This window comes from Sarcophilus harrisii, chromosome 2 (assembly GCF_902635505.1).
Source record: "Sarcophilus harrisii chromosome 2, mSarHar1.11, whole genome shotgun sequence".
Classification (NCBI taxonomy): domain Eukaryota; kingdom Metazoa; phylum Chordata; class Mammalia; order Dasyuromorphia; family Dasyuridae; genus Sarcophilus; species Sarcophilus harrisii.
Window position 1 is genome coordinate 266,704,541 of NC_045427.1, and position 12,675 is coordinate 266,717,215.

General features: G+C 36.9%; 1 protein-coding gene across 1 annotated transcript in view; it reads left to right on the forward strand.

Annotated features, from left to right (window-relative positions):
* The first annotated feature begins 5,072 nt into the window (after positions 1 to 5,072).
* The window catches only part of SLC28A2 (solute carrier family 28 member 2), a 42,383-nt gene continuing 34,780 nt past the window's right edge, over positions 5,073 to 12,675 (forward strand). The window contains exons 1-4 of the mRNA XM_031952237.1: positions 5,073 to 5,628; positions 9,582 to 9,695; positions 9,805 to 9,893; positions 11,451 to 11,542. Coding sequence (XP_031808097.1) covers positions 9,615 to 9,695; positions 9,805 to 9,893; positions 11,451 to 11,542 — 262 coding nt within the window. The 5' untranslated portion in view covers positions 5,073 to 5,628; positions 9,582 to 9,614. The remainder of the gene's footprint in view (positions 5,629 to 9,581; positions 9,696 to 9,804; positions 9,894 to 11,450; positions 11,543 to 12,675) is intronic.

Here is a 12,675-nt window from a genome sequence, read left to right on the forward strand (position 1 = left end):
GGTAGAAAATATTTTATAAGTCAGAGGACCCAGATTCAAATCCTATTTCTTTTTTTAAATTTAATAGTATTTTATTTTCAATTACATGTAAAGATAGTTTTCACCTTTGTAAGATTTTGAGGTCTAAATTTTTCTCCCTTCCTTCTTTCCCTTCTCCCTCCCCAAGACAGTAAGCAATGTAATAAAAGTTACACATATACAATCATATTTATCATATTTCCAGATTAGTCATGTTGTGAAAGAAGAAACAACAAAAGAAAATTCATGAGAAAGAAAAAAAGTGAAAAGAGTATGCTTTGATTTGCATTCAGACTCTGAATTTCTTTCTCTGGATGTGTTTGGCATTTTTCATCATGAATCCCTTGGAACTGTTTTAGATCATTGCATTGCCGAGAAGAGCTGTCTATTATAGTTGGTCATTGCACAATGTTGTTGTTACTTACATGTACACAAATATTTATGGCACTTCATTTTTGTGGTGGCAAAGAGTTCGAAATTGAGGGAATACTCATCAATTGGCGATTGGCTGAACAAGTTGTGGTATATGATTATGTTAGAATATTATTGTACTACAAGGAATGATAAACAGGCAGATTTCAGAGAAATCTGGAAAGATTTTAAGTGAACTGATTCTGAATGAAGTGAGCAGAAGCAGAAGAATATTGTACACAGTAACAGCAACATTGTACAATGATCAACTATGACTGACTTAGCTCTTCTTGGCAATTCAATGATCCAAGACAATTCCAAAGGGCTTGGAACAGAAAATGCTATCCATACCCAGAGGAAAAAAAAGATGGAGCTTGAATATAAATCAAAGCATACTCTTTTCACTTTTTTGTTGTTTTTGTCCCTTTTCCTTTTTTAAAAATCTTCTTTCACAATATCGCTAATGTAGAAATATGTTTATATGTTTGCATATATATAACTCATATCAGATTGTCTGATATCTTGGGCAGAGGAGAGGAGAAGACGAAAGGGAGAAAAATCATAACTCAAAATATGATAAAAAAAAGAATGTAAAGATAGTGAACAATATTTTTACATATAATTGGAAAAATAACATTATTTACCAAAAAAAATCCAGGTTTATATTGGATTTTCAGACAAAAGGTCTGTAATGGCAGTAGTCAGGTCAGCAACTAATGGGGTTAAGAGAGCATGAACCAGAGGGGAGCCATAGCTCTTTTGTTTTTTCAGAAAGGAAAAAAGAATATACTGGGACATAAATGAAGAAGAAAGAACTTTATATTTCTCATATATTTGTTTGTCAGAAGAAATATGCATAATAAATGTCAAAAATTATCCATGTATATATTTTGAAAATAAAAAGCTATCATTTAAAAATGCAACAAAGGTGGTTTCACTAGGTTTTAATGCTTTAAATCACTTTCTAAAAGAAATCCCCAAATTGAAAACTCCCAAGAAGATTAGAACCAAATTCCAGAGTTCTGGGTCAAGGGAAAAAATACTGCAAGCATCCAGAAAGAAACAACTAAAACATCAGTCATGATTACAAAAAAATTAGCAGCTTCACACCCAAAAAAAGCACACTGGGAAATGAATGTAAACTGTTTACATTTTTGTTTTTCTTCCCGAGTTATTTTTACCTTCTGAATCCAATTCTTCCTGTGCAACAAGAGAACTGTTCAGTTCTGCACACATATATTGTATCTAGGATAGACTGTGACATATTTAAGATGTATAGAACTGCTTGCCATCCGGGGGAGGGGGTGGAGGGAAGGAAGGGACAAATCGAAACAGAAGTGAGTGCAAGGGATAATGTTGTAAAAAATAACTCTGGCATGGGTTCTATCAATAAAAAGTTATAATTATTAAATCAAATCTAACTTCCAATATTTACTAGCTATGTAACCCTGGATATGTCACTTAGTCTCTTTATTATGATGATGTCTTTGGAGCCCCAGCACCTATTCTACTGCCTGTGAAGGCTTATATGAACTGATACAGAATGAACAGAATTAGGAGAAAAATTTATTTACAAACAGCAATTTTATAAAAAATATTTTTTCTTTTAAAAATCATTATTTAGTTATTTTTTACTTCCAAAAATATTGTGTATTTATTTTTAAAGACTTATTTCAAACTCTGTGAATTTTTATGTTCCAAAAGGTTTTTTTGTCAACAATATCTTGTTAGATTCTATTTTGAGTTTGGTTTACTAATTTTCTCCATTTAATGAGTGAATTTATTCCATTGACATTAATGGTTAGGATTTTACATCCATATCAAGTATTTTATTTCTATATTGTGTTATAATAGTTCTTCTTTTTAGTGCCATTACTCACCCTTTTGCAAAGAAAGAGAAGATGGGAAAAGAAAGAGAATGGAATTGACCCTAATAATCTATAAATGCAGTCTATGACCCCATGCCAGGGTAATTTTTTTTTACATTATCCCTTGCACTCACTTCTGTTCCGATTTTCCCTCCTACCCTCCACCCCCTCCCCTAGATGGCAAGCAGTCCTATATATGTTGAATATGTTGTAGTATATCCTAGATATGTCGTAGTATATCCTAGATTGCTTATTGTCTTAAGGAGGGAGAAGGGAAGAAAGGAGGGGAGAAAATTTTGACCTCAAAATCTTACAAAGATGAAAACTGTCTTTACATGTAATTGAAAAATACTGTTAAATTTAAAAAAAAAAAAAAGAAATAGGATTTAAATCTGATTCCTCTGATTTATAAAATATCTTCTACCCAAATAGCTGACTTCCTTTTCACTTTTTTCTCTCTAATGTTCTGCCTTTTGAATATATACCCAAGTTTAACTTTTCTGTCTTTCTTGAGTTACCCTATTCCATAGGATTGAAGGGAGAGGAGAAGGAGGATAGAGATCCTAAAGGCAGAGTGGACCAGTCAGTAGTCAATTGACTTGCTCAGTGTTGACATACTGGTGATCCTTTGTACCTGCCTTATTTTGGAACTCTACATTGACTTTATCTGCCGAGATAGTTCACTGAAGAGCTAGCTAGAACTGGCTGAAACCAGGCTTGCACTTTGCAGACTCTTCCTCCCTAATTCATGATAAACGGGACAAACTGCTTCAATGTTCTAATAGTTCCTGGAAGGGACTGCCCCTTATCAAATATCTCAGGCTCTGCCTGCAGAGTGAAACTCCTTTGTACTCTGTATAAGAGCAATCCTATCATGTGTGGTATTTAGGAAGTATTTAGAAAGCCTGCTGAATAAGGAATCAGAAATCGCAGGTTGAACTCTCTCCTCTATTTCTTCCGATCTGCGTGATTGACGAAGTCCATTCTCACATCAGGGAAATAAGACTTGCCTGATATACCTTGAGTGCCATGATATTTTACTTTTTTAAAAATTATTTGAGAATGAGATGAGGTGAGATCTTTCAAGACTGTTGTGAAAATCGAGTAAGGCTTCATCTATTTGAGTTTGAGTAGGCCTGAAGGATTTTGAAGATTGAGTCAAGGGCATACCTAAATCCCCTTCCTGCTATCCTGCCATGACACCATTTTCTCCCTATTTCAGTCAAATATGGGCAACTAAGTACTATTGGTCAAGTTCAATTTCTTGGGTAGTTCTTGCATTTAGAATGTAAGATCTTCAGCCAATAATGATGAGGGTCAGTGGTGGGAGGGGATATTTGTGTTGGGAATTAAAAGTATTGACCCTGCCCCGAAGGTGCTCCCTCCCTTCCATTGTCTGCTCAATAGGTGGGATACCCTTTTGGAGAGAGAATAATAAACTTTGCTTTAAGTCTTCTAGAGATCTCTCCAGCTTTTTTTTATTAAATGGTGACCCCTCACCATTTCTGAGCCACACAGTTTTGGGGGCTAATCCGGATCACACTACTTGTGGTGAGTAGGTGAACCCTTGGGGTGCAAGCAGGGTGGCACCCTGCCCTGATTTAGGCAGTCCGCCAGCGTCCAGGGGTTTCTCCTTGCTCCCCAAGGTAAAGTGGAGCCGAAGTGGAGAACCTTCGGAACAAAGCAAAGGGAAAAAAACTGCCGTAAAATCCCGACCCGTTCGGTGGAGGACAGACCAGTCAAGTAATTTGCTGTGCAACAACCCAGAGATAAGCCCCCTGTGAGGCCCTTGAGTTTTACAAACTCTGGAGGGGTCTCTGGACAGGATCCTGTGAGGCCCTTGAGTCTTAGACTCTGTAGGGGTCTCTGGATAGGATGACTAGGCCAGGCCTTCTTGGGTGACTGAAGTCAATTGGCGACAATTGGCATGTTTGGGTGTTTTGGAATTTAGATTCCATCCAAATTCAATGGATGTGGCTCAGTCCCAGCCAGCCCTCGGGGGAGAGAAATGAGAAAAATGATCAGAAAATACCGGTAGATTGTCCCTTGGGAGATAAATTAAAAGACTGAATTTGTACCTGAAAGAGAAAGAAAGGATTTAATTCCATCAGCCCCTCCGGGGCCCTCGGGACTTGGGAAAAGAACTTAGGTCTATTTTGAATTCTCTCTTCTCACAAGAGGAGAGGGGACTAATGACAGGTGCAACTATGGAGTGGGGCAGAAGAAACCCTCTCTGGATGGGTGGGACGTCCTTCTTGCGAGAATGTGTAATAAACTTTGCTTTGCTTCTAGAGATCTCTCCAGCTTTTTTTTTTATTAAATGGTGACCCCTCACCATTTCTGAATCACACATTTGCAAAACATATGTATGGGTAATCTTTCAACATTGGCCCTTGCAAAATTTTCTGTTCCAAATTTTCCCTTCCTTCCCCTCACCCCATCCCCTAGATGGCAGGTAGGTATTTTTCTTAACCATTACATATCAATTCAATAATTAACTCTAACCTATGAACATTTCAAAATAAAAACATTTAATGTAGATAAGCAGAAATCCACATTGTGATCTCCTTGTCTCAATTTTCTCATTTGTAAGCTGAAAGGACCCCAAATCTCAATACATGGCACTGTGTTTTGAAACCGAGAAAGTAGCCTTTGGACTTTTTCCCCTGAAATGGAGACAGGAGGAATGGAGGAAATGAAATGAGGGTATTATTGGGGGTGGGGATGGAGGAAGGAGGAGTGGAGTTAGGGATTTGAGTGTTTATGCAGGGATTGCCAGAGGTCTGACCATTAGAGTAGGTACTAGCAACTAGTTCCTAAGGTAAGGAAGAATGTAAGAAAGGAAATCTGAATTTGGAATCAAATTGTTCTTTTGTTCTATGCCTAGAAGGGTGGGGCAGGTACCTTAAGAGAAGTCCTTCTTCCTGCTAAGAGGCTCAGCTTCTGCCAAAACATCTGCCTGGAGAAACCCACAGTTTCCTAATCAAAACTGAGAGACAGGAGTTGCAAAAGAGAAAACGGATATGGGTGAGATGAAAGAAAAAAAAAGGATGATTTGTGGTTTAGCCATTAATTGGGGAATGGAGTGGCAAGGCAGCTGATCAGTTTTACAATCCATTTGAGTGAAATGGTTGCAATTACTTCCTCTTTTTCTTCGTTTTTGAGTGTTCAGGGAAAGTCAAATTTCTTTCATAATTAGCTAGGGGAAGTTGGGGCAAGAAAAGGAGACTGCAAGGACAGAGATGGCACAACCTTTGGTGTCATTCATTTTGTACTGGACATTAGGAACTGTGCATTTTTCTCAGCTCAGCTCTAAAGCAAAAATTAGAAGGTATGTATGTATGCATGTATGTGTCTGTGTTTTTATAATCAAATATTTTTTAAGTGCTTACTATGTTGTGCTTAGACACTGCTAAGCACTGATAATACAAAGAAAGGCAAAAGATAATTCCTGTTCTCTAGGAGTCCACAATATAATGGGGGAGACAACCTGCAAATGACTACATAGAAACAAATTATGTGAGTTTATAAATACAAATATAAAAACCTCAGGCTGCTTAAATGATGAGGAATCTTCTGGATGCAATACTATCCTATATAGTCTTTTTTTCATTATGCCTCAATAGATTATTAACACATTGATCAACAAAAAGGAAAAAATGACTCCACTGTACATGAAATAGTAGTTTTAGTAAGTTTCCAATAGAAAACCATATCAAAATAGTGTGTTGAATCAGTATAGATAAGTTCTGGTTATATTGCTCTCTAAATCATTTGTGGGAATTCACACCAGATCTATGATCCTATGATCTATCTTTATGATTCATAGTGAATCAAGAGGGATAGGATAGGATAAGGAATAACATTTAATACTTTTAGGTTCATACCTACAATTTCTTTGTTGTTTTTTAAATCGACAGAGTGGATTTTATTTTTTAAAAAGTAAATGTCACTTTTTGCACCTGATATCCAACACTATCCCTCTCAGGTGGGTAATGTTAATCACCACATGTACTCAATATATTAATTGACCTCTTAAGTCTTTCATAACAGTGTTGATGCCTTTTTCTTTTTCTTTTAGACAATGCTTCGAGCTATAATCAGTCAATTAGTTCCTTCTCTAGGTATGGATAGGATTTTTCCTCAAAAGTCCTTCAGAATAATTCTGGGTCATTGTACTACTAAGAATAACAAATTTACAGCTGGTCATCCCAGAACATTGCTATTATTTTGTATACAGTTTATTTCACTTTCTTCATGGAGAAATTTCAGGGGGGTTTTTTTTATTGTTGTTTTTTGAGAGCCTCCTGCATCATCAACAATAATATTCCATCAGAGAAACGTGTGTGTGTGTGTGTGTGTGTGTGTGTGTGTGTGTGTGTTTAAAGGGGCACAGGGAATGGGAGGAAAAAGAGTCAAAATCAAAGAGGAAAAAAAAGGAGAGAGAGATAGGGAAAAACTACTCATTTTGAATGTGACATTGATTTTGAATCATTTTGAAGTGACAGCTAGTCATCTAAGTGAAGGTACTGAGAGGCAATTACTGTTATCCACATTCATGTGTCCTTTTTCTGAACTTCAATAATTGTGATGTTTGTAACCCTATTGTCTTCCTTTAGACATAATACTGTGTAGTATGTCTCTTAGGAATTTGTACTGCTTCTCCAAAGAGATCATAAGCTTCTTATGATCTGGGACTATGTTTTATTTTATTTAACAATTTCTCTGCAGATACCACAGTTAGACAAGGTACTGAACTTAACCATTAAGCTAACTCGAAGACACCCATAAGACAAAAATAAAAATAAGTGTTGAAACAGTTGGTTTGTCTATTCACAGCAAACAGGTATAACCTTGGGTTAAATTGTGACGTTGTTAAGGTTTGTCATTAATGCCTCCAGACTCAGTTATCTTTAATCTCAGTTGTTCTAGTTTTCACTGTGAGTTCTTTGAAGGCAATACCTTCATTTTGATTATAGTTCTCGTTTCCCTCCTCTATGATTTCCTTGGGATACAGATCCAGTAAAGGCACTGCTGGGTCAAAGGATATGCACAGTTCTATAGATCTTTGGGCATATTCCACATTGCTCTTCAGAATGGTTGGATCATTTCACAAGTGGATTTTTAAAAATTTATTGTATCTTTTAAAATGTAAGCTTTGTTTTTTTTTTTTTAACTTTCCTTTTAATAAGCATTTATTTTATATCTTTCCCACCTCTTCATTCAAAGAAGGAAAAACAGACTATATGAATAGTCAAGCAAGACAAATGCCTACATTGACCAACTCTAAAAATATATATCTCTAAAAAATATATAACTCTAAAAATATATATGCATCTTGAATCTGTCTCCAAATCATTGTTCTCTCCAATATTCTATCTCAGCCATTCCTCTAATTGTTACCATTCTTTTCTCATTTCCCATACCTGAAAGGCTCCTCCTCCCCAGAACACATGACATTTTGTTCTCAGCCCTTTTCCCTGCTGGGTTTTTCGACCCATGTTCACATTCACTACTTCAGAAGTACTCTCCCCACACATGTCCAGCAGAAATTAACATATTATGGTAAGCAAGAGGCCTAATTCATAAGCTTGTCTGTGAGTATACTCTAAATAGAAAATGATTAAATCAGTTAAATCTATCACTGATCAGATGAACCTCATTTTATTGCTTCTGCTGTCTATTCATATCTTTTAAAATTCTTTTTTTTTTTTTTTTTATTTGCAAGGCAACTGGGGTTAAGTGGTTTGCCAGGGTCACACAGCTAATAAGTATTAAATGTCTGAGACAAGATTTGAACTCGGATACTACCAACTCCAAGGGTAGTGCTCTATCTACTGTGTCATGTACCTGCCCCATATCTTTTAAAAATCAAGGTGATTTCTAAGTTATATACCATATTTGCTGTCTATTCATGAATTTAACTAAATTAAAGTAGATTATAAATCTAAGAGATTTATATGCATCTTTTTAGCTAGCTTCCTATTATGATTTGCCATAAAGATTTCTTTAAATATGATAGGATGGCTCAATTGCTTCTGAGAGGTAACTAGATTCTTACTTGAGCCCTAAGATAAAGATAATCCATAGCTGTTGTATGGGAAAAGGTCTCAAACAGAAATTTACAATCAGCCAATATTGTGCTATATTTCTCAGGTTATCTGTTTCAACTTTGGAAATCTTCCCAGTTTTGACTTTCACCATTTCATATCTTTCACACCTCCTTGAGTTTGTACTCAAAAGGGAGAAATCTTATAAAATAAAGATGATTATAGAAGAATTCATACTCATTGCACAATTTGTTTGATTCACCATGCATACCTATTTCTTCCTGCTACTCTAGGCAGTTATTAAATATGATAGATTGTTTAACTTATAGATAGGAAATTATTATATCCTCTTAGCATTTTTGTTTCCTCATTCTCTTAACCTTAACCATCTTAATCCCCTGGTTCCTTTAACTTTTAAATCCCATTAACTTCATTCCTTCAGTTTCCTCAACCACTTTCCCTTAGCCTTTTCTGTGTCTCCTGTTTCCCCCAACACCTCTTTCTTGCTTTCTTATACCTCATACCTTCTCCCTACCATGTACTTTATGATCCAGTGCCACTGGCAATCTTGCTGTTCCAACAAGACACTAATCTCCCAACTGCAGGTATTTTCCCTGGCTGTGCCTCATGCCTAGAATTCTCTCCTTCTTCCTGTCATCCTTGGGTACCTTGATTTCTACAAGAAATCTTTCCCAGTTCTTTTATTTCTAATTCCTTCCTTCTTTAGGCAGACAGGTGTCTTAAAGTATTTATTGTTACATGTGGTGTCAAGAGGACTCAAGTTAAAATCTGGCTTTAGGTAGCTGTGTGACCCTGGGCAAGCCATTTAAGCTCTTTTTACCTCAGATTTCTCATTTGTAAAACTAGAAAAATAATGGGATCTATTTCCCAGGATACTTGTGAGGATAATGTGAGAAATTTGCAGATGTGTTCTCTAGCTCTGTGTGATTATCTCCAATTTTTTTCCAGTATAGATCTTGTTGATACATTATAGTTTGCATGTTATCTCTCCCATTAGAATGTGAGTTCCTTAAGTACAGGAACTAATTTTATTTTGTCTGTCTTTGGATCTCCAATGCTTAGCCCATTATCCAGCACATAGTAGTTGCTTAATAAGTGCTTGTTGATTTAACTTGATGCCTCAGTGGCTCTAATTGGGGAAAAAAAAAACATTTCTGTCTCCAAATTATTGAGGTTTGAACTCAATCTTTAGTCTTATTACTTTTTTTCTTAGCTTGAAAGAAATCCAACAACCCAGTAACAAGAGATGGAGAAAGAAAAAGAGAAAGATTCTATTTCACTCTCTACAAAGCAGAACTATCAGGACAACCACGGACTGGATATCACAGTAATTCTATTTCTTTTTATACAGAGATATGTGTGTTAGTCTCAATATTATGTCTAAAATACTGCTCTTCTCTCTGACTTAACACAAACACTGTACTTGCTGCTTGTAGGGGGAAGAACTAGACAATCTAGAAAAAACAAAGACTGAAGATACAGGAATCAACTTGGGGAATGGATCAGAGCTTCCCACTTTCCAAAGGTATAGTATGAAATTTAATGGGAATGAACATAAAGTCCTGCAAGAGTTCAGAAAAACCACTAGCACATATAATTTTCACTGGCTATCTCCCATACCTTGGACTTTCTCCTTCCTCCCCCTCTCCCCTCTCCTCCTCCCCCCACTCTTCCTCCCCCTGCTCCTCCCCTTGCTCTTGCTCCTCCTCCTCCTCATCTTCCTCCTCTTCCTCTTCCTCCTCCTCTTTTTCTTGTTGTTGTTGTTGTTGTTCTTCCTTCTTCTTCTTCCTTCTTCTTTTTCTTCTTCCTTTTTCTTCTCTCATTTTCTTCCCCCTCTTTTCTTTCCTCTCCTGTATCTCTGTCACTCTTACATCGCTATCATCAGTCTCTTCTGTTTCTCTCCCCCTTCTATTCTTTTTTCTTTCTCTGTATCATCCATTAAATTATCTGTTCATCCATTAGATTTCAATTCCTTGAGAATAAGGACAGTCTTTTGCTTCTTTTTGCATCCCTAGCAATTAGCAAAGTTCCTAACACATGGTGACAATTAATAAATATTTATTGATAGACTGATTTTCTCCCTCTTTTTGGAACCTTCAGTGTCACTCCATCTAAAGGCAGCTCGCTATAGTGGAATAAATATCTAGGTACAAATGCCACCTCTGGTGCTTCTCTATATCCTTTGGACATAGTCCAAGTCCAAGTTAAGTCCCTTAACTTCATTTTTTCATTGTAAAATGAGAGAGCTTTCAGATCTCTTCTAGCCCAAACTCTATGATTCCTCCCTCTTCCCATGCAGCTCCTCCTCCCTCAACTGATGGAGTCTTAGTTGCCAAGGTACACAAAGAAATTAAATAACACCCTCCTATTCTCTACAACAAACCTCTTCCTGGAAAAACCATAGAACCCCAAAGAGAAAGTCATTGGGCTCAGAGAAACAAGGAGGTCTGTCTGTAGGATTGGGAGTGAAAAGGAAGCTCAGAGTTATCAGAAATAAGTGAAGACGGCCAAATGAGGAGGTAGGGTCATTCTGAAGCCCTCATACTATTAGTCACCTCCTTACACCCCAGTCAAATAGGAAAGGCTCCTCTGGAGTTTTCTAGTCCAAAGACATATCTGATGACTTTTTCAAAGATGGGACTTGGGCTAGTGGGAGTGGGGAAAGAAAGCCCAGAAGCATTGCTTAGGACACCATCACTTTTTCCCCCTTCAGAATATGACCCCACTGTGCACACAATGATTTTACAGGATAGTAAATCTTTGAAAATCTTCTTTGAAAAAGACAGAATAAAACTATTCCCTTTCCTGAGGCATGAAGAGTAATCTGAAATACCTTGAGTCCAGGGTAGAACAGAATTTGCTATGATCTTGGGCCCAGAAAGAGTAGATTTGAGATGACCAGTAGTCAATTTTCTTCATGCTGAAGCCCAACACTGAAAGGTGAAATGCTAAGAGCATCCATTGAACAAAGATAGGTTCTACCTGGAATTGAGGTGTCTGTCTCTCACCTGGTTGGGAGTGTAGGAGCTGGTGAGAAGGAATTGAGATAATTCTAATTTCTTGCTATTTGGTTTTCAATAAGGGGGAGCCAGCAGCCTTTCTCTAAGGCAAGACAGTTCTACAAAACTCACACACAGTTGTTCCAGAGAATCCTATTAAGCCTCCTGTGTACAGGTGAGACATCTTCAGTTCTTTTTCAAATACTTAGAAATGAGAGATTAAATCACTGTGGGATTAGTACTGTATCACTAAAAAATATCCTGCTAGGTGGTAAAGTGGATAGAGTACTGAGTCAAAGAATACCCCAGTTAAAACCCTTCCTCAGAAATGTCCTTTCTGTGTGATCCTGGGCAAGTGATTTAACTCCTTGGTTTTTGTTTATGAGGATAATATGCCTGCCCTACAACATGGCATCACCTTCCTGATGTCATGGTTCTTTTCCAGAACGAAGGACAAGCAACAACCTCTGTGAGTAAGGCAGGCCCACAAACTGGAATTGATCAGTTGGAAAACTATGTTCTTCCCTTCCTCCCTTCCCTTCCTTCTTTCCCTCCCTCTTTCCCTTCCTCCCTTCTTCTCTTCTTGCCTTCCTCCCTTCTTCCCTTCCTCCCTTCTTCCCTTCCTTCCTCCCTCCCTCCCTCCCTCCCTTTCTTCTTCCTTCCCTTCCTTCTTTCCTTCCTTCTTCCCTTTCTCCCTCCCTTCCTCCCTTCTCTGAATAGTGAATGGGGATTGCCTACTGTTCATGTGCTGATCACACTTGCAAAAATGTATAACAGCAAGGCTGTACGGCTTAATAAACTGGAACTTTTTTACACTCTGAGTCTCCCGCCTCATTCATCTTGCCTCTGAGATCAAGGTGCTCATATACTTTGAGCTCTTAAGACTGCCACAACCCCTTTCTAATTAGTCTCCTTCCATTCAAGAAGATATACTTTTATTAATTATATTTAAAAATAGAAATATCTACTTTGCCATGTTCTAGAAATCTAAATTTGAAACTAGATTTTTTTAATTTATTGTTTGTCTATATAACTAACCTTTGGTGATGATGATATTTATAATTTAATACAATTATCTACTTGTAAAGAGATTGGAATTTTTTTCATAAAACCAACTCTTGGTTTTATTAATTTAGCTCAATAATTTTCTTACTTTCATTTTTATTAATCTATCCTTTGGTTTTCAGAATTTCTAATTTAACATTTAATTAAGTTTAAAAATTTTGTTCTTTTTCTAGCTTTTTTAGTTGCTTGCCCAATTTCATTGATCTTCTCTTTTTCTATTTCATTCATATAAGTATTTAGAAG